The 27,717-nt window shown below is 41.7% G+C and overlaps 1 protein-coding gene across 1 annotated transcript; it reads right to left on the bottom strand.

The window, feature by feature from the left end:
* LOC123747723 (gamma-1-syntrophin) lies at positions 1-27,717 on the bottom strand (the record flags this gene model as incomplete). The annotated part of the gene is given in 9 exon segments (XM_045729942.2): positions 1-1,183; positions 2,566-2,710; positions 15,319-15,519; positions 16,279-16,503; positions 19,732-19,890; positions 22,366-22,469; positions 22,472-22,549; positions 23,576-23,965; positions 27,589-27,717. Coding segments are annotated over 8 exon segments (1,406 nt in total), but the record flags the coding sequence as incomplete, so codon positions are not given.

Genomic DNA, 27,717 nt, shown 5'->3' with positions numbered 1-27,717 from the left:
TATATATGAGAGTTGTCCTGCGATGAGAGAGTTGACCACGCGAGGCAAGGCTACACACAGAAACGGGATAAATGGGTCATATTCAGAAATATATAATCATGCAAGATACTATAATATTAACATCATTAATATGTACATCTCTTAAAGCTATTAACAAGTCTGAACGTCACAATAACTTCTCAAATATAACATGGTCACCTTCCAAGGCTTATCTCAGGTCATTTATGATACTTAAAACTTCATAAGAGAATACACACACGTGTAAAATACACGAACACACACACATTTCAATTTGTTTTATATAAGAATTATTTTCACACTTCAATCATTTTATCTATATTGTAACTTCATTCAAAGTGAAAAGTAAATAAGAAATTTTTCAGTAATACCGTCTTGTTACAAAAGACCGCCTGCAAAATTATATGTAACATAGAACCTACTTTATTTTTGTATTATTGAAACTTGTGACACAGAGAGGGTTTGAAATTAGGTCATTAAATACTTATTTTTACATCTTTATCTTAATGGCCCACAAACTTAGTCTTGTAACACCAAAATGACGCAGTGAAGATTTGAGTTGGGAAGGCTTGAAGTTTATGAGAGGGATGAATGAGATGGATGAATGAGGGGGAAAATCAGGGAAACTGATAGTAGGATGTTTAAAGAGGTTGTAAGATAAAAGATGTGTACAGAGCGTGTAAGAGGTGTGCGGTAGTATGAGAGGCATGTGAAAGGGGATGTGCATTATTTTAGGAGAACATGTTGATAGTGGACACAAACCAAATGATCGACTACATTATCATACATTTTAACTTTTTCCACAAATTACAAGCAAAGATACATTGAACCAATACCAATAATGCACAATAATCTGAGACAAGTCTTGAAATGGAACCATAACGCTATGTAAAGACATCTACCACTATGTTTCACAAATTACTATTGGTACAGATAAAGATGGAAGTACATTTGCTATTGGCGGTACAGTTGGAATACAGCGTTTGACGTGGCGGGATGTGATCGGTTCTTGGAGAGCAGGTAGGGGCTGAATTTCTCTGTCATTGATGCAGCAGTAGTGACGTAGTTCTGACATCGTAAAATATAACTGGTTGCTTAGCACGGAAGAGGACTACTATTGGTCAAGCATGACACTTGTACGCCTCGCATCATCAACGCTTCTCATCTGTCGGAGAAGAAATGAAAAATCGTATAAAAGTAAGTAATTATCAAAAGAAGGCACCAAACCGGGAAGGCTATGTAGCACCATCAAATGTGCGGAGTAATCAGAGGGCGCTAAATATCACCAAGGATACCAATACGAGAACAGAAACGCATAAGGCGAACGATATCAAAAGTATTCGAGTCGCCAAGAATTCTATCGAGGGACAAGCGACCGTGAAGGGCGGTCGGAAAGCAAGATACACGCTCGTCCTGGAAGTCAGGACATTCAACAAGGATATGCACGACCGTAAGAAGGACAATGCAATTTGGACAATAAGGAGCAGGGCGGCGCTCCATTAAGTGACCGTGAGTTTAGCATGTATGGACAATATGCAACCTCGCCAGAGCCGTTTCCCATTGCTGGTTACAGTGGTAGAAGGAAGGCCACGAGGTCACACTACTCTTAAGAGTACGCAGTTTGTTACGAGTAACAGAAGACAAACAATCCTGCCAACGGGCAAGGACGGAGGAATGGATAACCGGGTAAAAGTCGGAATAAGGAATACTTTACGGGAGATGGGACATGAGCAGACAGCTTCCCTAGCGGCAGCGTCCGCACGCTCATTTAAAGAGACACCAATATGGCTGGGAACCCAGCAAATCTCAACTGACCTAAATTTACAGGAAATAAGAAACAGCCAATGTTGAATCTCGACGACCACTGGATGGACAGGATTAAAGGACCCGAGAGCCATGAGGGCACTACGAGAGTTAACGACAACCACAAAGGAAGATTGATAGCGAGAAAGCAGGAGACGAAGAGCATAGAGAATAGCATAAAGTTCTGCTGTGAAGACGCTAGTCTCCGGAGGTAAGCGACACATATAAGTGTGGTCAGGAAAAACAACAGAGTAGCCAACACCGTCTGCAGACTTAGCCCCATCGGTGAAGATGGAAATGGAGTGGGAATGTGAAGAAAAGTGTTCAAGGAAAATCGTATAAAAATTTAAATGCATTTTAATGCTTATATAAATAAATTTTTATTAATAGAATCAACATTATATGTAGAGGTGTATGTGATTTTTAATTTTATATTTTCTCGCTTTCTATCACTATTCCTTAGCTCCTTCCATCTATACTGACGCCAAGGAGTGTAATTATCACTAAGATGCTTGTGGGAACTTTAGTGCAAAGTGTAGATACGTTGGTGACTTTGCAAAGGACTCGTTTAGTGAGCTAAATTTTGTGAGAATTTTAGAGATGAACTCACCTATTGAGAGCAATTAAGCGCGATTCAGTGATTGCCACTAATGAGAACTAAATCTTGTATGTTGAGCAAAATAGACGTAGATGAAGGCTCGCTTGTATTGGCGTAGGTGCACTATACGCGAGGCTGGTGCTCACCTGCTGGACGTGGGCGTGGAAGTGACTACGTGGGCGTCTTCGGAGGGGCGCGCAGGAAAGACGGGTCTACGGCAGCCACCTTGGCGGTGAGGAAAGCGTGCATGCAGAAGAGCAGATTCTGCAGGTTGGTTGCGCACTCTAGCTCCTGGGTGAGGTAAGAAGAAATATCAGGAGATAACCAGGAAAAAAAGGCACCTGAGAGATATGGCGGTAACCAGAGAGAAAGATGTGAAAACCAGAAAGGTACATATGAAACCCAGAGAGGTACATATGAAACCCAGAGAGGTACATATGAAACCCAGAGAGGTACATATGAAACCCAGAGAGGTACATATGAAACCCAGAAAGATACATGTGAAACCAGGAATAAAGAGTATAAACAAGGGAGAATGGTAAGAAGGAAGAGAGAAATTATGGTAGGTAGGTAGAGAGAAAGATAGTGAGGGAAACAGGAAGAGAAATAACATGGCAGGGAGGGAGAAGAGTGAAGGCTATTAAGGAAGAGTTTGATGGAAGGAGGGCAGGAAGGAGACTGTAAGGACGGGAAGGAGGAAGGAATGGAGGGAATGAAAGGGTGAGGGAGAGTGGAAGGGAGAGATGAAGGAAAGAAAGGGAAGCACGGAGGGAGAGAAGGATGGAATAAAGTAAATGGTGAGTGCTCAATCTATCCTGTTCTTTATAAAGTTATAAAATTAGGTTGATATATGACACATTAGTGAAGGCTGCAGCAGTTACATCTCTTATTGGTCTAATAATTATGGCAGCCATTTCACTTCGATCTAACATTCAAGAGAACAGATTTTTTAACTTTTCGGGTAAAGAATAACGTATAAAACACACAAAAGATTCGTGCTATATATAATGTACATAAAGAAATAAAATAAAATACATAAAATACATAAAGACATACAATAGGAAGAATAAGTGATTTAGAGTTTCTTCACATTCTTGACGGTAAAAAGTATTTACGTAGAATAGAAAACGTCCAATCCAGTATTAAATCAGCAGTCCTTTTTTTGCTGAATACTTAAGAACAGCCCCAATAAACAATACAACCCTCTCCTAAAAGCAAATGTGGTATTCAAAATTAAATGCCCCAATGAAGGATGTCACCTTCGATCTACATATATTGTGTCACGTAAATCACTTGCATAGCCGTGAAACTGCCTCTTCCACTCACCTTCTATGTCATCACACTGGAAGTCCACCTCTATGGCACTCAAGATGAGTCATTTGACACGCCATTATTTCCTATTTCTTTAGTTATTTTTCATTACTTCACCTTACCCCACAAAACTTTACCTCTTCCATGTGAATTTAAGGATAAATTTGAACGTTGTGTTCAACTCCTTACTTGAAGATGTTCTATAGTAGAATGAGATGTTTTAGAAAATAAACCTTTCAGTAATCACTAGAGTTTTTTCACCATGAATTTCGATAACATGGTCTTCTTAACCTCGACAGTAAGAAAATAGAAGCATAGAAAGCTTATACTATAAGACCAACAACGCCTGCAATGTGGTCATATTTAACCAATATATATATTAACTGGTTAAATATTATATAATATAATTTGTTCTATATAATTAATAAAACAAATATTTTCAGTTGCATATATGCCTGGGGACCATTCAGGCTTGTTCGCATTTGTGTTCCTCACGTGTGCCCCAAAGAATGAGGTGATTTGATAAAATACCAGGCCCAAGATTACCATCAGAGTACCGGCTGGATGATGGGGAATTAGCCTTGGCTACCATCATCTTTTGTCCGGTCGTGATGGTCGAGTGGTTAAGGGGTCCTGAACACCAGTTGCAGAGTGCTCCTGGCAGTATGGGTTCGAGTCACTTCTGGGGTGTGAATTTTCAGTTGCATATATGCCTGGGGACCATTCAAGCTTGTTCGCATATATATATATATATATATATATATATATATATATATATATATATATTATTAAATATGACCGAAAAAGTAAGATTAATAATTCTAACACGAATTTTCTCAATCTTTCGTACATTACGCTTCACTGTTGGAGGTAAATCAAAAATCACTTCTCCAAAATTCATTTTTATTTCTAGTCTGACGCGACACGGGCGCGTTTCGTAAAACTTATTACATTTTCAAAGACTTCACAAATACACAACTGATTAGAACTTGCGTTTCCCTGATTTTATATCTACATTTGAGTGAGGTGGGAAGGGTGATGTGGCATTACATTTGAGTGAGGTGGGAAGGATGATGTGGCATTAACACAAGACAGAACACTAGGGGATATTAATAGGGTATTAAAAGTATCAACACAAGACAGAACAGAAACAATGGGTATTGAATAGAAGTGTTTGTAGAAAGCCTATTGGTCCATATTTCTTTATGCTTCTATATTGGAGCGGAGTCTTGAGGTGGGTAGAATATAGTTGTGCAATAATTGGCTGTTGATTGCTGGTGTTGACTTCTTGATGTGTAGTGCCTCGCAAACGTCAAGCCGCCTGTTATCGCTGTATCTATCGATGATTTCTGTGTTGTTTACTAGGATTTCTCTGGCGATGGTTTGGTTATGGGAAGAGATTATATGTTCCTTAATGGAGCCCTGTTGTTTATGCATCGTTAAACGCCTAGAAAGAGATGTTGTTGTCTTGCCTATATACTGGGTTTTTTGGAGCTTACAGTCCCCAAGTGGGCATTTGAAGGCATAGACGACGTTAGTCTCTTTTAAAGCGTTCTGTTTTGTGTCTGGAGAGTTTCTCATGAGTAGGCTGGCCGTTTTTCTGGTTTTATAGTAAATCGTCAGTTGTATCCTCTGATTTTTGTCTGTAGGGATAACGTTTCTATTAACAATATCTTTCAGGACCCTTTCCTCTGTTTTATGAGCTGTGGAAAAGAAGTTCCTGTAAAATAGTCTAATAGGGGGTATAGGTGTTGTGTTAGTTGTCTCTTCGGAGGTTGCATGGCTTTTCACTTTCCTTCTTATGATGTCTTCGATGAAACCATTGGAGAAGCCGTTATTGACTAGGACCTGCCTTACCCTACAGAGTTCTTCGTCGACTTGCTTCCATTCTGAGCTGTGGCTGAGAGCACGGTCGACGTATGCGTTAACAACACTCCTCTTGTACCTGTCAGGGCAGTCGCTGTTGGCATTTAGGCACATTCCTATGTTTGTTTCCTTTGTGTAGACTGCAGTGTGGAAACCTCCGCCCTTTTCCATGACTGTTACATCTAGAAAAGGCAGCTTCCCATCCTTTTCCGTCTCGTAAGTGAAACGCAGCACGGAACTCTGCTCAAATGCCTCCTTCAGCTCCTGCAGATGTCTGACATCAGGTACCTGTGTAAAAATGTCGTCAACATACCTGCAGTATATGGCCGGTTTCAAGTTCATGTCGACTAAGACTTTTTGCTCGATGGTACCCATGTAGAAGTTTGCAAACAGGACACCTAGGGGAGAACCCATGGCGACCCCATCTACTTGCTTATACATGTGCCCATCCGGGCTCAAGAAGGGTGCCTCTTTAGTACAAGCTTGGAGTAGTTTCCTCAGAATACTTTCTGGCATGTCAAGAGGAGTACAGGCTGGATCACGATACACTCTGTCGGCTATCATTCCGATTGTCTCGTCCACAGGTACGTTGGTAAACAGCGATTCTACGTCCAACGAGGCTCTTATCCCTGTGGCCCGTGCGCCCCGCAGTAAGTCCACAAATTCCTTTGGAGACTTCAGGCTGAAGGCGCAGGGAACATAAGGAGTCAGCAGGCCGTTGAGTCGCTTCGCCAGTCTGTACGTGGGTGTGGGTATCTGGCTAATGATTGGCCGAAGTGGGTTTCCAGGCTTGTGCGTCTTGACATTTCCATACGCATATCCAGGTTTATATTCCCCAATGATCTTTGGCAGGTGGAGTCCGGATTTCTTGGCGTTCACAGTTTCGATCAGTTTGTTGACCTTTGCTTTTAATTCGGCTGTAGTGTCCTTCGTTACCCTTTGGAACTTAGTTTGGTCAGAGAGTATGATGTTCATTTTCGCCAGATATTCGTCTTTTTTAAGAATGACATATATTGGCGACTTGTCACCTCTCCTGACAACTATCTCCTTGTTCTCACGAAGGCTTTTAGCTGCCGCTTTAAGCTCGGGGGACAGTATGGTGCTTCTGTAGTTGCCTCGATTCTTTCCTCCTTCTGCAATAAGTTCTGCTTGTAAGGTATCTTTGGTTGTGACCTTCTTTTGTGTCTCGAGGTCGAATATGTCGTCCAACAGAATTTCCAACTCTACTTTCCGGGCCATTTCACTCGGTCTGGACATAACATGACAGTTTATGCCCAGATTTAGGAGAGTGACTTGGTCCTCAGTGAGGTTAATTCCTGCAAGGTTCAGGAAGCCATCTCTTGGTCGTGGAATTGCCATAGGTCCTCCATATAGTGTTGTTAGTTTCTTGATAATCCTTGTTTCAGTGCTGAGGTGATGTTGGTCTGTGAGGATGTCGAGGTGTTGTTCAATGCGGGTACGGATACTATGGTCGATGTTGCTATTTCTCCACTCGTTTGTAGCCTGAAGTAGTTGCGTTTTGTTGTCTTTGATTTCATTCTCTGCCTTGTATATCTGATCACGAATCAGATCCTGGCGATATTTTATCGTGAAGGCTTGATTCCTTGCTGCTGGGTCGTGCACTTTAACATTAGTATATTTTGGTAGCAGTCTTTCCTGTAGACATATATTATTAAATATGACCGAAAAAGTAAGATTAATAATTCTAACACGAATTTTCTCAATCTTTCGTACATTACGCTTCACTGTTGGAGGTAAATAAAAAATCACTTCTCCAAAATTCATTTTTATTTCTAGTCTGACGCGACACGGGCGCGTTTCGTAAAACTTATTACATTTTCAAAGACTTCACAAATACACAACTGATTAGAACTTGCGTTTCCCTGATTTTATATCTACATTTGAGTGAGGTGGGAAGGGTGATGTGGCATTACATTTGAGTGAGGTGGGAAGGATGATGTGGCATTAACACAAGACAGAACACTAGGGGATATTAATAGGGTATTAAAAGTATCAACACAAGACAGAACAGAAACAATGGGTATTGAATAGAAGTGTTTGTAGAAAGCCTATTGGTCCATATTTCTTGATGCTTCTATATTGGAGCGGAGTCTTGAGGTGGGTAGAATATAGTTGTGCAATAATTGGCTGTTGATTGCTGGTGTTGACTTCTTGATGTGTAGTGCCTCGCAAACGTCAAGCCGCCTGCTATCGCTGTATCTATCGATGATTTCTGTGTTGTTTACTAGGATTTCTCTGGCGATGGTTTGGTTATGGGAAGAGATTATATGTTCCTTAATGGAACCCTGTTGTTTATGCATCGTTAAACGCCTAGAAAGAGATGTTGTTGTCTTGCCTATATACTGGGTTTTTTGGAGCTTACAGTCCCCAAGTGGGCATTTGAAGGCATAGACGACGTTAGTCTCTTTTAAAGCGTTCTGTTTTGTGTCTGGAGAGTTTCTCATGAGTAGGCTGGCCGTTTTTCTGGTTTTATAGTAAATCGTCAGTTGTATCCTCTGATTTTTGTCTGTAGGGATAACGTTTCTATTAACAATATCTTTCAGGACCCTTTCCTCTGTTTTATGAGCTGTGGAAAAGAAGTTCCTGTAAAATAGTCTAATTGGGGGTATAGGTGTTGTGTTAGTTGTCTCTTCGGAGGTTGCATGGCTTTTCACTTTCCTTCTTATGATGTCTTCGATGAAACCATTGGAGAAGCCGTTATTGACTAGGACCTGCCTTACCCTACAGAGTTCTTCGTCGACTTGCTTCCATTCTGAGCTGTGGCTGAGAGCACGGTCGACGTATGCGTTAACAACACTCCTCTTGTACCTGTCAGGGCAGTCGCTGTTGGCATTTAGGCACATTCCTATGTTTGTTTCCTTTGTGTAGACTGCAGTGTGGAAACCTCCGCCCTTTTCCATGACTGTTACATCTAGAAAAGGCAGCTTCCCATCCTTTTCCGTCTCGTAAGTGAAACGCAGCACGGAACTCTGCTCAAATGCCTCCTTCAGCTCCTGCAGATGTCTGACATCAGGTACCTGTGTAAAAATGTCGTCAACATACCTGCAGTATATGGCCGGTTTCAAGTTCATGTCGACTAAGACTTTTTGCTCGATGGTACCCATGTAGAAGTTTGCAAACAGGACACCTAGGGGAGAACCCATGGCGACCCCATCTACTTGCTTATACATGTGCCCATCCGGGCTCAAGAAGGGTGCCTCTTTAGTACAAGCTTGGAGTAGTTTCCTCAGAATACTTTCTGGCATGTCAAGAGGAGTACAGGCTGGATCACGATACACTCTGTCGGCTATCATTCCGATTGTCTCGTCCACAGGTACGTTGGTAAACAGCGATTCTACGTCCAACGAGGCTCTTATCCCTGTGGCCCGTGCGCCCCGCAGTAAGTCCACAAATTCCTTTGGAGACTTCAGGCTGAAGGCGCAGGGAACATAAGGAGTCAGCAGGCCGTTGAGTCGCTTCGCCAGTCTGTACGTGGGTGTGGGTATCTGGCTAATGATTGGCCGAAGTGGGTTTCCAGGCTTGTGCGTCTTGACATTTCCATACGCATATCCAGGTTTATATTCCCCAATGATCTTTGGCAGGTGGAGTCCGGATTTCTTGGCGTTCACAGTTTCGATCAGTTTGTTGACCTTTGCTTTTAATTCGGCTGTAGTGTCCTTCGTTACCCTTTGGAACTTAGTTTGGTCAGAGAGTATGATGTTCATTTTCGCCAGATATTCGTCTTTTTTAAGAATGACATATATTGGCGACTTGTCACCTCTCCTGACAACTATCTCCTTGTTCTCACGAAGGCTTTTAGCTGCCGCTTTAAGCTCGGGGGACAGTATGGTGCTTCTGTAGTTGCCTCGATTCTTTCCTCCTTCTGCAATAAGTTCTGCTTGTAAGGTATCTTTGGTTGTGACCTTCTTTTGTGTCTCGAGGTCGAATATGTCGTCCAACAGAATTTCCAACTCTACTTTCCGGGCCATTTCACTCGGTCTGGACATAACATGACAGTTTATGCCCAGATTTAGGAGAGTGACTTGGTCCTCAGTGAGGTTAATTCCTGCAAGGTTCAGGAAGCCATCTCTTGGTCGTGGAATTGCCATAGGTCCTCCATATAGTGTTGTTAGTTTCTTGATAATCCTTGTTTCAGTGCTGAGGTGATGTTGGTCTGTGAGGATGTCGAGGTGTTGTTCAATGCGGGTACGGATACTATGGTCGATGTTGCTATTTCTCCACTCGTTTGTAGCCTGAAGTAGTTGCGTTTTGTTGTCTTTGATTTCATTCTCTGCCTTGTATATCTGATCACGAATCAGATCCTGGCGATATTTTATCGTGAAGGCTTGATTCCTTGCTGCTGGGTCGTGCACTTTAACATTAGTATATTTTGGTAGCAGTCTTTCCTGTAGACATATATTATTAAATATGACCGAAAAAGTAAGATTAATAATTCTAACACGAATTTTCTCAATCTTTCGTACATTACGCTTCACTGTTGGAGGTAAATAAAAAATCACTTCTCCAAAATTCATTTTTATTTCTAGTCTGACGCGACACGGGCGCGTTTCGTAAAACTTATTACATTTTCAAAGACTTCACAAATACACAACTGATTAGAACTTGCGTTTCCCTGATTTTATATCTACATTTGAGTGAGGTGGGAAGGGTGATGTGGCATTACATTTGAGTGAGGTGGGAAGGATGATGTGGCATTAACACAAGACAGAACACTAGGGGATATTAATAGGGTATTAAAAGTATCAACACAAGACAGAACAGAAACAATGGGTATTGAATAGAAGTGTTTGTAGAAAGCCTATTGGTCCATATTTCTTGATGCTTCTATATTGGAGCGGAGTCTTGAGGTGGGTAGAATATAGTTGTGCAATAATTGGCTGTTGATTGCTGGTGTTGACTTCTTGATGTGTAGTGCCTCGCAAACGTCAAGCCGCCTGCTATCGCTGTATCTATCGATGATTTCTGTGTTGTTTACTAGGATTTCTCTGGCGATGGTTTGGTTATGGGAAGAGATTATATGTTCCTTAATGGAACCCTGTTGTTTATGCATCGTTAAACGCCTAGAAAGAGATGTTGTTGTCTTGCCTATATACTGGGTTTTTTGGAGCTTACAGTCCCCAAGTGGGCATTTGAAGGCATAGACGACGTTAGTCTCTTTTAAAGCGTTCTGTTTTGTGTCTGGAGAGTTTCTCATGAGTAGGCTGGCCGTTTTTCTGGTTTTATAGTAAATCGTCAGTTGTATCCTCTGATTTTTGTCTGTAGGGATAACGTTTCTATTAACAATATCTTTCAGGACCCTTTCCTCTGTTTTATGAGCTGTGGAAAAGAAGTTCCTGTAAAATAGTCTAATTGGGGGTATAGGTGTTGTGTTAGTTGTCTCTTCGGAGGTTGCATGGCTTTTCACTTTCCTTCTTATGATGTCTTCGATGAAACCATTGGAGAAGCCGTTATTGACTAGGACCTGCCTTACCCTACAGAGTTCTTCGTCGACTTGCTTCCATTCTGAGCTGTGGCTGAGAGCACGGTCGACGTATGCGTTAACAACACTCCTCTTGTACCTGTCAGGGCAGTCGCTGTTGGCATTTAGGCACATTCCTATGTTTGTTTCCTTTGTGTAGACTGCAGTGTGGAAACCTCCGCCCTTTTCCATGACTGTTACATCTAGAAAAGGCAGCTTCCCATCCTTTTCCGTCTCGTAAGTGAAACGCAGCACGGAACTCTGCTCAAATGCCTCCTTCAGCTCCTGCAGATGTCTGACATCAGGTACCTGTGTAAAAATGTCGTCAACATACCTGCAGTATATGGCCGGTTTCAAGTTCATGTCGACTAAGACTTTTTGCTCGATGGTACCCATGTAGAAGTTTGCAAACAGGACACCTAGGGGAGAACCCATGGCGACCCCATCTACTTGCTTATACATGTGCCCATCCGGGCTCAAGAAGGGTGCCTCTTTAGTACAAGCTTGGAGTAGTTTCCTCAGAATACTTTCTGGCATGTCAAGAGGAGTACAGGCTGGATCACGATACACTCTGTCGGCTATCATTCCGATTGTCTCGTCCACAGGTACGTTGGTAAACAGCGATTCTACGTCCAACGAGGCTCTTATCCCTGTGGCCCGTGCGCCCCGCAGTAAGTCCACAAATTCCTTTGGAGACTTCAGGCTGAAGGCGCAGGGAACATAAGGAGTCAGCAGGCCGTTGAGTCGCTTCGCCAGTCTGTACGTGGGTGTGGGTATCTGGCTAATGATTGGCCGAAGTGGGTTTCCAGGCTTGTGCGTCTTGACATTTCCATACGCATATCCAGGTTTATATTCCCCAATGATCTTTGGCAGGTGGAGTCCGGATTTCTTGGCGTTCACAGTTTCGATCAGTTTGTTGACCTTTGCTTTTAATTCGGCTGTAGTGTCCTTCGTTACCCTTTGGAACTTAGTTTGGTCAGAGAGTATGATGTTCATTTTCGCCAGATATTCGTCTTTTTTAAGAATGACATATATTGGCGACTTGTCACCTCTCCTGACAACTATCTCCTTGTTCTCACGAAGGCTTTTAGCTGCCGCTTTAAGCTCGGGGGACAGTATGGTGCTTCTGTAGTTGCCTCGATTCTTTCCTCCTTCTGCAATAAGTTCTGCTTGTAAGGTATCTTTGGTTGTGACCTTCTTTTGTGTCTCGAGGTCGAATATGTCGTCCAACAGAAATAGCAGTGGAGAAATAGCAACATCGACCATAGTATCCGTACCCGCATTGAACAACACCTCGACATCCTCACAGACCAACATCACCTCAGCACTGAAACAAGGATTATCAAGAAACTAACAACACTATATGGAGGACCTATGGCAATTCCACGACCAAGAGATGGCTTCCTGAACCTTGCAGGAATTAACCTCACTGAGGACCAAGTCACTCTCCTAAATCTGGGCATAAACTGTCATGTTATGTCCAGACCGAGTGAAATGGCCCGGAAAGTAGAGTTGGAAATTCTGTTGGACGACATATTCGACCTCGAGACACAAAAGAAGGTCACAACCAAAGATACCTTACAAGCAGAACTTATTGCAGAAGGAGGAAAGAATCGAGGCAACTACAGAAGCACCATACTGTCCCCCGAGCTTAAAGCGGCAGCTAAAAGCCTTCGTGAGAACAAGGAGATAGTTGTCAGGAGAGGTGACAAGTCGCCAATATATGTCATTCTTAAAAAAGACGAATATCTGGCGAAAATGAACATCATACTCTCTGACCAAACTAAGTTCCAAAGGGTAACGAAGGACACTACAGCCGAATTAAAAGCAAAGGTCAACAAACTGATCGAAACTGTGAACGCCAAGAAATCCGGACTCCACCTGCCAAAGATCATTGGGGAATATAAACCTGGATATGCGTATGGAAATGTCAAGACGCACAAGCCTGGAAACCCACTTCGGCCAATCATTAGCCAGATACCCACACCCACGTACAGACTGGCGAAGCGACTCAACGGCCTGCTGACTCCTTATGTTCCCTGCGCCTTCAGCCTGAAGTCTCCAAAGGAATTTGTGGACTTACTGCGGGGCGCACGGGCCACAGGGATAAGAGCCTCGTTGGACGTAGAATCGCTGTTTACCAACGTACCTGTGGACGAGACAATCGGAATGATAGCCGACAGAGTGTATCGTGATCCAGCCTGTACTCCTCTTGACATGCCAGAAAGTATTCTGAGGAAACTACTCCAAGCTTGTACTAAAGAGGCACCCTTCTTGAGCCCGGATGGGCACATGTATAAGCAAGTAGATGGGGTCGCCATGGGTTCTCCCCTAGGTGTCCTGTTTGCAAACTTCTACATGGGTTCCATCGAGCAAAAAGTCTTAGTCGACATGAACTTGAAACCGGCCATATACTGCAGGTATGTTGACGACATTTTTACACAGGTACCTGATGTCAGACATCTGCAGGAGCTGAAGGAGGCATTTGAGCAGAGTTCCGTGCTGCGTTTCACTTACGAGACGGAAAAGGATGGGAAGCTGCCTTTTCTAGATGTAACAGTCATGGAAAAGGGCGGAGGTTTCCACACTGCAGTCTACACAAAGGAAACAAACATAGGAATGTGCCTAAATGCCAACAGCGACTGCCCTGACAGGTACAAGAGGAGTGTTGTTAACGCATACGTCGACCGTGCTCTCAGCCACAGCTCAGAATGGAAGCAAGTCGACGAAGAACTCTGTAGGGTAAGGCAGGTCCTAGTCAATAACGGCTTCTCCAATGGTTTCATCGAAGACATCATAAGAAGGAAAGTGAAAAGCCATGCAACCTCCGAAGAGACAACTAACACAACACCTATACCCCCTATTAGACTATTTTACAGGAACTTCTTTTCCACAGCTCATAAAACAGAGGAAAGGGTCCTGAAAGATATTGTTAATAGAAACGTTATCCCTACAGACAAAAATCAGAGGATACAACTGACGATTTACTATAAAACCAGAAAAACGGCCAGCCTACTCATGAGAAACTCTCCAGACACAAAACAGAACGCTTTAAAAGAGACTAACGTCGTCTATGCCTTCAAATGCCCACATGGGGACTGTAAGCTCCAAAAAACCCAGTATATAGGCAAGACAACAACATCTCTTTCTAGGCGTTTAACGATGCATAAACAACAGGGCTCCATTAAGGAACATATAATCTCTTCCCATAACCAAACCATCGCCAGAGAAATCCTAGTAAACAACACAGAAATCATCGATAGATACAGCGATAGCAGGCGGCTTGACGTTTGCGAGGCACTACACATCAAGAAGTCAACACCAGCAATCAACAGCCAATTATTGCACAACTATATTCTACCCACCTCAAGACTCCGCTCCAATATAGAAGCATCAAGAAATATGGACCAATAGGCTTTCTACAAACACTTCTATTCAATACCCATTATTTCTGTTCTGTCTTGTGTTGATACTTTTAATACCCTATTAATATCCCCTAGTGTTCTGTCTTGTGTTAATGCCACATCATCCTTCCCACCTCACTCAAATGTAATGCCACATCACCCTTCCCACCTCACTCAAATGTAGATATAAAATCAGGGAAACGCAAGTTCTAATCAGTTGTATATTTGTGAAGTCTTTGAAAATGTAATAAGTTTTACGAAACGCGCCCGTGTCGCGTCAGACTAGAAATAAAAATGAATTTTGGAGAAGTGATTTTTGATTTACCTCCAACAGTGAAGCGTAATGTACGAAAGATTGAGAAAATTCGTGTTAGAATTATTAATCTTACTTTTTCGGTCATATTTAATAATATATGTCTACAGGAAAGACTGCTACCAAAATATACTAATATATATATATATATATATATATATATATATATATATATATATATATATATATATATATATATATATATATATATATATATATATATATATAGGAAAAGATTAAAGTATTCAGTAAGAATCCACAAGGTCTTCTCTGAATACTATTTTCTTCTTCGAGGATGTGGGTCCCTTTAATTACACCAGTGGTGGTACCCCTAATATATATATATATATATATATATATATATATATATATATATATATATATATATATATATATATATATATATATATATATATATAATGTCACTGGGATGTTTATAATTGCTAATATTTCTTAAAGAAAGCATCAAGCAAACTTTACCAAGAGAGCTGCACCTAACACTTACCCATGCCCAGATACTACATACCTTCGTCTCAATCTCTTTGTTTTCGTTCTGAAAGTGGAGCTTCAGTTTGGTTTTGGAGTCATCTGAGGAACCCTTGAGCTGAGAGAACTTGTAGCGCCAGTGGTACTCCCTCGTCTCTGTGTCGTAGAGAGCGAACCCTCCCGACCAGTCCAGCGTCAGGCCAGATGATCTCCCGGCTTGTGTTACCGCGAATGTTTTGTTCTGAAATGGTTGTTGAGCGAGGCTGAGTATGGTGACAGTATAAAAAAGAAGAGTAAAGAATATCAACTTTTAGAATTAATTACTGTCTGCTCGAGTTTAGGTACTATTCATTATTTTATGGGGTTTGGCTTTGTTTTGTGCATGTTTTTGGTCGGTCTAATTGCAACAAATATCTAAACAAAAATAAAAACAAACTGAGCACTGTTTATACACAAACATGATTGTTTACCTAGTAAATATCTTCTCTAACACATGGGTACTGTTGCTCGATATTATTAGTCACAGGCGCTAGGTATATGCCCAGTGCCAGTGCCAGTGCCAGGCAAATCAAAGAAATGTGTGGTCGTGCTTCCGAGGTCCACTTGAACATTACTCACTTTTGTGACTCTTCAGATATAAGGAGAATGTTCGGCCAAGTTACTGTAGGGGGGTGGTACTTCCCTCCCTTCATCCCTCTACTGGAGAACACCAAACACCACTTCGGTGTTGTATACTTACCTTTATATATTTATTCACCACAATAGATTCCTTGCAGGCTCTCCATTCTCCACCCATAACCAGTTGATATCTCCTCTCCTCTCAATAACCATCCGTGTATGCCTTCCCTTTCTTATCAATAGCCAGCTGTGCATACCTCTAATATCAATCTAATATCCATCCGTGCATAAGTACTCTCTCCACCCAATTACAGTTTTTCATATCTCTCATCTCTTCTAACGTGTTCCTGGCGCCTTCTTTATCTCTATGGCTGAGACTCACCCCAAGTCTGGTAACAGCGTTGTAGACGGCACGGTGCCAGGCATTTTCAATCCTGAGGAGGTCTTGGCGGGTCTCAACGCTGAGGTAACGAGACTCCTGCATGGCCGTCTGCAGGAGGAAGCAGTGTTGCCTCTCGTCTACATACTCCGACTCCTTGATCACTCGGAACATGGTCTGATGAACAGCCCAGACTGACGCACGCTCAACCCAGTCGTGCGTGTTCAACTGCAGGGGAGACACAGGGCAAGTCTTAGTAAGATGTTAAGGAAGACATATACATAAAACAGAGGCACATTAGTAGTTACTGACGGGAGACATCTTCCGTCCACGAGGCTAACCATAGCCCGTGCTTCTTGCCCCGCTCCTGTGCCAGGTAAGTTACGGGCTCACCATAGCCCGTCCTACTTGGAACTTGTTCCGAGTAGCTGAATCTATAACAACAACAACAAGTAGTTACTACTGAGGAATTGAGGAAGTAGGAACGAAAAGTAGAAGATATGTAACGTTGAAAGTAATAAAGCAGTTATTACTAGAAAACTGAGTGAGAGGTAGCTCAGAGAAAGGTCAGGAGGGTCCACCACCACGGACAATATGGATCAGCTCACGAGCCACATGACACCAACTGTATGTTGAGATGATTTCGGGGCTTAGTGTCCCCGCGGCCCGGTCCTCGACCAGGCCTCCACCCCCAGGAAGCAGCCCGCAGCTGACTAACTCCCAGGCACCTATTTACTGCTAGGTAACAGGGGCATCAGGGTTAAAGAAACTCTGCCCATTGTTTCTCGCCGGCGCCTGGGATTGAACCCGGGACCACAGGATCACGCGTCCAGTGTTCTGTCCGCTCAGCCGCCAGCTCCCTGTATAATACAAACTGATAACCAAGTAAAAGTCCAGCTGTGAAGAGCAGAGACGAGCTTCTAGCTCAGCATCCAAGGTCCTGCTTGATGGAGTTGTCAGGCGCACCAATAGCTGATCAAGGGAGCTGAGAGCTTAGCTGATCAAGGGAGCTGAGAGCTTAGCTGATCAAGGGAGCTGAGAGCTTAGCTGATCAAGGGAGCTGAGAGCTTAGCTGATCAAGGGAGCTGAGAGCTGAGTGGAGAATAAAGGACGCTGTTAAAGACCTATTGACTTACACGATTCGGTTTCTATATTTATATCTCACTACAATAACTAAAACAAGTATAATTTATCTAGGCTGTATTTGAAACAATCAAGATATTCTTCGTCTTTTATCACATCTAGCATCATGCTCCTTACATCAGCCAAAATGTTTCCACAGCAGTATTTACCAAGGATCGAAGGGACTTGAGGCAGAATAGCAGTGAGTCGGGTGAGGCAAAGGACTAAGACTGAACGAGAGAGAGAGAGGGCTGCGGCCAGGGTGTAGGCTGGATTAATTGTGAATGGCAAGAAGAAAGGTACAGATAATAAATATACAGTTAATTAATGTACTTTACTGCACATCCTTTTAAGCTGAACCTCAACATAAGCTGGCACAGAAACCTGTGTGAAGTACGGAGAAGTACAGAGAATTCAAGTCTCCAGGGAAGATTTGATAGCAGCAGCAGCGGGGGAAATATTGTTTGGTGATGTCATGAAAAGTGGACGACAGACCACTGAAATATTATCTAAAACAGTGCAAAGTTACAAATTAAATCAAATTTCAGCCGAGATTTAACAGACCAAAGGAAGTTGTTATACATAATGGACAATCTTACTGAAACCAGCATTCGAGTGATCAATACTCCTCCACTGCCTAAGACAAAAATGAGTGACATTTAGTGAGCCAGCCGGAGGCTTATAGACGAATAGGAATATTCCTGCAAAAAAGTGATAAGCCTTTAGTTGACGTGGCTGGGAGGCTAGTAGCCTGGAGTATACCTGGAATGGGTTCTGGAAGTTATTGGGAGATAGCTCCAGTAGGAATTGGGGCTATCCTAAGTTGAATAAGGACATGGTTACACCAAAGGAAACAAAGTGTTAGTATAAATGAAGTTAATATAAATGCCCGTGTCTCCCTCGCTCCCATCACAATCGACTTAATAATGGTCCAGGACGGACCGACACGTCGTCGTCGTGTCTTCATCTTCTAGTGTGTGGTCTGGTCAATATAAATGAAGTCGGGACGAATCAAACTAGAGCTGGAAATAAATTCAGAAAACTCAAAATTGCTTCAAGACGATCATGATAGGTTTTGAAATGGACGATAGCCTGGCAGCTGCAGTTTATTTCTGAAAAAATATAAGGTCGTGAGGCTAGGTATTTAACGAGTGGCATAATAAACCTTTTATTTCGCCGGAAATAAAATGCTTCATTTTTATACCTTACCCATTAAGATATCTAAAATGAAAACAAAGTTGTGATATATTTAATTTAAAAACAAAAATAAGACTTTGTTGATAAAAAGAGTACTCGTGTAAAACGCTTTAGCTGTCTCAGGTCAACACAATTTTGCTACTGCGGTAAAATAGAAAAACACTATAAGAACTAGTTTTCTCAACAGTTAAACTATGACTGATGTTTTTGTACATCACAATTTAAAATAATTACTGTTTTCATAACACCTGAGCTTTACGAAGCAAAAAAGTATAGACAGATTGGTGACACGGAAGGCATAAAATACTTAGGTAATATTAAAAGTGGAAACAGGAAATATATATAATAAATGTGTTGTAATGAGAGGACAATAATATAAGCTGAAGGCACAGATGGGCCATGGTAATAGACACGAGGCATTGTAATAATAGACAAAGTAGACAAGGAGGAGGGAAGATGAATACAAGTTGGTCGGGAACCTTAGCAGTGAGGACGCAACCCGTCCGTGACTCAAGTCCATTACATCCAGCGGTCGACCCCACAGACGAATTCATAAATTTTAATATACTGTTCACTCAAAACGGGAATTTTCTCAAGTATAAATTAATATTATAATATATTAGCATATTGTGCATATATAGGCATAGGATAGGTTAGGTTAGGTGTTTAGGTTCTGTTGGCGATTATTTGTATTTGTAGTACGTGGGTGAAGCATTTATAGCGTTGTGATTCGAACAAAATTCGTCAGTGAAGCACTTGTTCCGGATATGTTCGAATGTCAGCAGTTGTGAGTCGTGTGTAAACCGCTTTTCATTCATAAACAGGGGGTTTGGCGGGTGCATGGAATCACTTTTGGATCTTTGTTTGGAGGACGGGCTGGAGGACGATACCTGAAACGGGTAATTATGAGCAGAGGTTCGATCTATCAGGCTCGGATGGTTAAATAGGTGAGAACAAACACAAATTTCAATGTGAAACTTATTTTATGTTTCCTAAACATTCGTAGGGAAAGGAAGTGGTAAGAGAGAGAGGAAAGATGGAGGAAGAAAAGGAGGTGGAATAAAAAAAAGGAAGTATAAAGCAAGGAAGAGGAGGAATAAGATAAGAAGAAGTGAATTTTAAGGATAAATTACTCACGGGAGGAGTGTCGAACATATAGATGTCAGTACCCTTGAGAGCGATGAACTTGGGCTTCCAATTCTGCCAGGGAAGGTTTTGGTTGAGGACGCCCTCACACACCCAGCCCATGTATAGTACGTGTTCAGACGCAGGGAAGCTTGAGTTGTACAGCTTCATCTGCAACAACAAGAGTCAAAAGGTCAGTGTGGAACACAACTCCAATTGAAATGCACAGTGAAAAAGAAAGTCATTGTTGCCCGCAAATTTAGAAACAAGAGGCGAGTCAGAGAGTCAATAAGACGCAGTTTCATCTGAAAATCGATATAAAGCAAAGCCCTTACAATCACTACCCATTCCTAAGCCAAATGTATTCCATACGTCGGCCGCCGTAGGTCACATTTGTATTACCTTAAATACAAATTAATATTTATTATTATGAAAATAATAACCCACTATTTTGAAAACACGAAGAAACGTTGACTTAATATTTCGATCCCACCCGGAATCCTATTCAGCAGTGAGCGAGAATGACTGTTGTTGTTGTTTTAGATTCAGCTACTCAGACCTAATAGTTCCAAGTAGCACGGGCTATGGTGAGCCCGTAAGTGGAGGCTCTTTGGAGCCATTGTCTGCATCAATAGCTGATACTGGAGATCTGGGGATGGGGTCCGTGGACGCGCCAATCCTATTCAAGTCAGGATGACAGCTGTAACTGCTCTGATGGGGTTAAGTCAGGTGTCGTGGGAAGAGGTAAAAGCATTGGGTAATAACCTTGTCATTACAACAACAACAACCTTGTTACATAATCGCTCACCCTATGTGGTAACCACTTCATGAGGAGATATTAAAATTTGGATATTGTTTATAAAAGTAGATTCTATTATGCAGGCGATGAGTCACAATAACGTGGCTGAAGTATGTTGACCAGACCACACACTAGAAGTTGAAGGGACGACGACGTTTCGGTCCGTCCTGGACCATTCTCAAGTCGATTGTGCTAGATTCTAGATTCTACTATTTTTCTTTGAAGCCATAGTGTTTGGGATAAATTATACAAGAGTTATCCATATAATTTTATAATCGGTCATCAGTCATCAGACATTTGTCATTCGACTCTCAATCAACTATAATTGTGTCGATACAAGAAGCTCTCTCCATTACTTCCAAATGCAAGACCCTATACAAGGTCTTGCATTTTTTCAATATTAATGAGCATTTGCCAGTCTCCTGACCATTTGTGGAGTTCAAGTAGACGTCTTTGCAAGACTTCAATACCATTCTCGCTTCCTACTTTGCCATAGATGTTAGTGTCATCTGCAGGTTTGATGATATGGTTTGTAATATTCTCATTGATGTATGCGACAAAAAGTTGGCCCCAAGATGGAAACTTACAGTACCACATTCACCACAATTCTCTAGCCAGATTATTTTCATTTAGGACGACCGTTGGCTTTCTTTGTTTTAACCATTGTTTTATCCATTCTAGTATTTTAAAATTTATTCCATGAACGTGCAATTTTTTTGCCAGTTTTACACGTGGTACCTTATTAAAAGCTTGAGAAAAGTCAATTTATATTACGTCTACTGGTAGACCTTTGTCTGAAAAGAAGGCTTGGCGCCTTCTTTTGATAAGTACTTACTTTGTCAAGAAATGTATATGCTTATCTCTCAGAATGTTCGGTAATATGTTTATTGTTTGTGATGTGTGTCTATATATGTATGAACACATTGTACTGAACGGGGTGAGAATAGCTTGAGCTGCCTCATCCCTTTGTGTGTATTTTACCTCAATAAACTTATTTCAATTTCAATTTCTTACTTTGTCTGAATTGGTGGCTACTCATCTGACGCATGGTAAAGTCCATGATGTTACTCACCAGAAGGTTGGTAAGACCGATGATGTTACTCACCTGGAGGTTGGTAAGGCCGATGATGTTACTCACCAGGAGGTTTGTAAGGCCGATGATGTTACTCACCTGGAGGTTGGTAAGTCCATGATGTTACTCACCTGGAGGTTGGTAAGGCCGATGATGTTACTCACCTGGAGGTTGGTAAGGCCGATGATGTTACTCACCTGGAGGTTGGTAAGGCTGATGATGTTACTCACCTGGAGGTTGGTAAGGCTGATGATGTTACTCACCTGGAGGTTGGTAAGGCTGATGGTGTTACTCACCTGGAGGTTGGTAAGACCGATGATGTTACTCACCTGGAGGTTGGTAAGGCCGATGATGTTTACTCACCAGGAGGTTGGTAAGACCGATGATGTTACTCACCAGGAGGTTGGTAAGACCGATGATGTTACTCACCAGGAGGTTGGTAAGACCGATGATGTTACTCACCTGGAGGTTGGTAAGACCGATGGTGTTACTCACCAGGAGGTTGGTAAGACCGATGGTGTTACTCACCTGGAGGTTGTAAGGCCGATGATGTTACTCACCAGGAGGTTGGTAAGACCGATGGTGTTACTTGGAGGGTGGTAAGGCCGATGGTGTTACTTGGAGGTTGGTAAGACCGATGATGTTACTCACCTGGAGGTTGGTAAGGCCGATGATGTTACTCACCAGGAGGTTGGTAAGACCGATGGTGTTACTTGGAGGTTGGTAAGGCCGATGGTGTTACTTGGAGGTTGGTAAGACCGATGATGTTACTCACCTGGAGGTTGGTAAGGCCGATGATGTTGTTGGTGATGTGTTTGATCCACTGGGACAGCATGGCGGCGTCTTGGCAGTGCACCACACCAGTACTGATACCGTTATACCCCGCACCTCGAACGCTTGCGGCCGCAGCTTGTCGGTGCCGAAGATGTACCGTGTGATGTAGGCCATCATGAGTGGCACTGTAGGGAGGGCACGGGTGGTGGAGAGTGGCAGAGTGACACAGAGGCATACACAGAAACAGAGGGACAGAGATAGACAGAAACAGAGACAGAGGGACACAGATAGACAGAACAGAGTAATATATAGATTAAAGGTAAACTGGTGAAGTTTACGAATAAAGTATGTGACTTTGTTTATGTTCTTCCATTAACAGCATTTGTTGTCAATTACAAAAATTGTCTTCTGTTTTATATATATTTGAACTATTATATATATAACGAAATAAAACTGCAGACAACAACCCTAATCCGATAGTTTTAAAATAAGTAAGTAAATAATGAAAAGGAATAACGCCTTCCTGTAAATTATCAAGCAATTAGATTCAGTTCAGTATTTGGTATATTCATGTAAGTCATCATTCAGCGTCAAGTTGAAAGAAATTTATAGGGTCATCAAGTAATTAATAATTCCCGTGAAGGTTACTCATTATGTAAAGCACATGTAGCAGCAGCTGAAGTATTATTGTCGTAAGGCAACCACTAAAAGATGGCTTAATTTACAGCTAACGAAGAACATGACAAACCAAAGTCTCAAGGCTCAAAACATACTCTACTAAATTATATGTCAAATGAAACAAAATACTTTTTTCTTATTCAACAGGCAGACATTCACAACAGCTTTCAAAAAACGTATTAGAGAAAAAAATCGTGCAAACTGTTTAAAATTAAGTTTAACAAATAATTTTCTTCAAATTCGCAGCCTACATCATTTGAACGCAATAAGCTGTGGCTGCTTGATTGACTTATATTAGCATGCAATTACAATGTTATTTAATGCCAGAATTTAATGAGTATTGATGCCTGTATGAGAATCCAAGACGTTAGGCGACGTCACCTGAGAGCATCATTAGCTGAATTAATGGGAAAGCAATGTCAAAGATGTCAACCGATATCAAGTATAAAAGAGCAGTTCTGAGTAATCTATCAGAGTACGTTTAAGGAACAAGACAGAAGACTGACTAGAGGATGACTGAGAGGAATACCCACCTGTAACTATATCCACCCATTGCTTCTCCACCTTTGGTCCGTTGGGGGTGGAGTCTGCAGTGGAGGTGTTGGTGGCTGTGCTGGTGGGAGTGGTGGAGGTGGCGTTAGAGATGCCGTTCGGAGTGTGCTTCGAGATGACTTCGTTCCGACTGTTGTTGACTTTGTTGAGGTTGTTGGTGGTTGTGCTTGTGTTGGAGGTGTCGGTGGTAGTGCTATTATTGGAGACGATGGAATCAGTTTGGTCACTATTTGATATTTTGTGATTGGAGATCTTGGCCGAGGTGGGGGTGGAGGAGGGGGTGGTTGGGGTTGTGGGATCAGAGGGGGAGCGCCAGCCATCTTCAGGCCTGAGCTGTGACGCTGTGCTCTCTGTTGTGCTGCTCAACGTCTCTGTCATCACACACGAAACAAATTAATTTGATTCACCTTGTTTTCTCGTCTATGTTTTTGGTTAATGTTTGCTAGTACCACAACAGCCGCGGTACTAACGCCTGGTCATATTTTGACCATATGTGAACATATCACTCAATAACCTAATTAACCTAATACTTATTATACAATTCATCCACCACCCCAAATGAGCTTCACTAAGCTGGTTGGTCCGTAAGCAAAAGTGTTATGGTTTTAATAAACTCTGTGAGGTTGAGAGGCCTTAAGGTCATCACCAAACCAAAGATTCAGGGAATGTCAATCATGCATGCATCGACACCAAGCAGTTAATCAACTCGCACTTTTACAGCTGTAATTAAACATCTTAATATCTAGAGCTAACAAACCTCCAACTCTTTTAGGAAATAGCATAATTAACACGCACCCACTTTTACTAGCATGATACATTACCAGCTATCAACATATACTAATTAACATTGTGACCTAACAGCCAGTTAGTTGAACACAATATATTGCAGTGATTGTAATAATATATGCATACGAGAAACATTCAGAAACTTAAATGTGAAAATTTACCAAATTAGATATGTTGTGTCCATAGCATGAGCAATGTTTCTGTGACACAGAACCAGGAGCAACACCTCATAAACTGTAATACTGCAAACACATCATCAAAGTAAAATACATTAGGAGACAGTGAATAGAATCTGCTGCCATTAGACAGTACAGAAGAGACCAATAAAATTTTCAGCTTTGGAGCCCCATTTGTCAAATTACTGTAACAAAAATACAAATTATAACATGATCCCTGACCTGTGTGACGTCACGGTGTCTGTCCCTCAAGTTCCCTCCTTGTGCTGCTACTTAAGTGTCCCTCTCTTACACTTGACAATCCTTACTGGCCAAACATCACCCTTAATAAAGGTTACTCTCAACTTGATGTTTCTGTAAAAATCCTATCAGCTTAGCCAACTACGTAGAATCATCAGCCCATTCTCGCGAGCGTTCTCAGCGTCATGAGACTGTCGTAGTGAAGTGTCTTATCTTAACCTACCAGAGAACCCACGTATAGAAAACGGGACATTATGTCAACATAAGTACTTAGCATCACATGTAACAAGCAGCAATCAGCCGGAACAGTCCCTCTTTAAGTTATTAATTATGGAGCGCATAACAATTGCGGCGGGTGTAGTTTTATGTTATTTGTTACGAGTCACAATTAGTGCCCCCCGAGGACCCTCACAAATGGAACGGCATCAGAATTCTATGGAACTCTGTCTCGAGTGATGTCAGGCCAGATGGTGATGGGCAGGTTAGGCCGTGTCAATGTTTAATAATACCCAAATTTTGTAATGCCAGAATTTTTAATAATACCGAAAAATTCAAAGTCCAAAAATTTATTTATAATGTTCTATGGTAAGTTCCTCAAGACAACAGTTGTATAGTTCATAAGAAAGAGGAATTAGCTCAACAAGTGACCACTAGCGAGAACTATTTAACTGTTAAGGATCGATCTGATTTCTTCTCTTTCAAAATTTTTTATTATGGGTGATGTTACTTTAACCGGTCTATAGTTTTTAGCCAATATTTTGCTGGCACACTGGTGTATTGGAGCTATATCTGCTGACAGAAGTGCTCCTGGTATCTCTCCTGCACCTGCGGGTTCTCCACGCAACCCTCAGTGCTCATGCTACCGGTAATTTACACTTCTTCATAAATATACAATTCCAGGAGTTGGGACCCGGTGGTGAGAGCTGTTTATTAGGGTGGTAAACATAGCATCATAATGTTCTTTTAGGATTTTCCTAATTTCTTTGTCGTCCTCTGTGTATAACCCGACGATTGCAGGTATAGACCCAATACTGATGGTTTTCGAGTTTTATTTCACATGCGTGAAAAACTTATATATATGCACATATAATCTTATACAGCTTTCTGTTCCAATTACATGTCTTCAGTCTAGTGTGCTTGCTTCAGCTTCTGCTCTATTTCTTCAATCTCCATGATTAAATTATTTTTTCTTTATTGGGATAGTCGTGTCTGCTTAAACAATTCAGTAATTATTTTCATTCTTCTGCAGTGTCGACTGCTTTCCCTTTCAAGCATATTTTGTAAGCTTTGCCAGTCAATTGTTCTATTCCTTACATGAGAGTTTTGGTATTTAAGACGGTTTTCCGATAGATGTTTGCAAGTTCTATGTTTATTTTTTCCCAGCAGTCCTCTTGTTAAAATTGTATTTATTAAATACCCTTATTTATTATTAAATAATAAATAAATATTTATTAAATAAATATTAAATTATTTATTTATTAAATAAAATTTATATTATAAATATAAATGGAGGGAGCCGGTCGGCCGAGCGGACAGCACGCTGGCCTTGTGATCCTGTGGTCCTGGGTTCGATCCCAGGCGCCGGCGAGAAACAATGGGCAGAGTTTCTTTCACCCTGTTACCTAGCAGTAAAATAGGTACCTGGGTGTTAGTCAGCTGTCACGGGCTGCTTCCTGGGGGTGGAGGCCTGGTCGAGGACCGGGCCGCGGGGACACTAAAGCCCCGAAATCATCTCAAGATAACCTCAAGAAGATAACCCTCTCACGCTTATTTGGAGATATTACGAGCTGTGAGTCGTAACTTGAACTTCAAGGAGTCTTTGATCTGAGTGTTTAGTATCTGAGATTGTAATGTCTCTGATTTCTTCTTTGTTTGTAAAGATCAGGTCAAGAATATTTTCGTTCCTAATTGGTTCTGTTATCTTCTGGGCGAAAGTTTTTCCTAGAATCTAAGTTGTTCTCTAAACCGTGTTTGGTTATTTCCAGGTTGATATCCTTTTATAATGTTATTGTTTATTATTCTTTATCTTAAACTGGGTAGAGTAAAGCCTCCAAAGAAGATAATATCTGGTAATGGGTTTCTAGATTATCGAGATTATTTTCTATTGCATCTGCTCTGAGATTATCTCAACCGTTGCATCTGATGGTTTGCATATTAGAATAATAACTAGGGTTTATTTTCTCTACTTTAATTCCAGGTATCTCTACCACCTTGTTACCTAGCAGTAAATTAGGTACCTGGGTGTTAGTCAGCTGTCACGAGCTGCTTCCTGGGGGTGGAGGCCTGGTCGAGGACCGGGCCGCGGGGACACTAAAAGAAGCCCCGAAATCATCTCAAGATAACCTCAAGATAACGTCATTTGCAGAGCTTAGGAGCTCTGAGTATAAGGTCCTATCCTACTTACTCTATCATATCTATGTAAATTTTATTCTAGTATCCAGATCTCACTGTTCAAGTAGTCTCCCGTATTGTTTGTCTGAAGGACCCAAATAATGAATTTGCCTCCGTTGAGGCTATTTATAAATGGTACTTTGTTTTTCGTCGTTGATTTTAGGCCTTTAATGTTGGCAAAGATAAATAAAGTTACTCAGAAGAATTTTGACCGGTAAGTTTTTTCAGAGAGTTCCATTATGTATTGATTCATTATGTATTGAACTTTATTTGATTTGTATTTGTTGGATGTTGTAGTTGCAGGTGTGTTGCAGGGTGTTGTAGTAGTAGATGGCTTTAGTGTGTACATGGCTCCTTCTGCCAGTTTCAAGGATTAGAAAGGATGTGAGGATGGTACTTACCATCGTTCTTGTTGAGGAAGGGAGTGGCGGCCTTGTAGTGTCTGACGGTCAGGAGTACCTCGTCCCCCGCCTGACGCAGCTCGCCCACAGCCTCGTCATGGGTACACCGCAGCAGAGTCTGGTTGTTCA

Source organism: Procambarus clarkii, chromosome 37, assembly GCF_040958095.1.
Source record: "Procambarus clarkii isolate CNS0578487 chromosome 37, FALCON_Pclarkii_2.0, whole genome shotgun sequence".
Taxonomy (NCBI): domain Eukaryota; kingdom Metazoa; phylum Arthropoda; class Malacostraca; order Decapoda; family Cambaridae; genus Procambarus; species Procambarus clarkii.
Note: the sequence above shows the minus strand (reverse complement) of the source record. Positions and strands in the feature narration are given on the sequence as shown.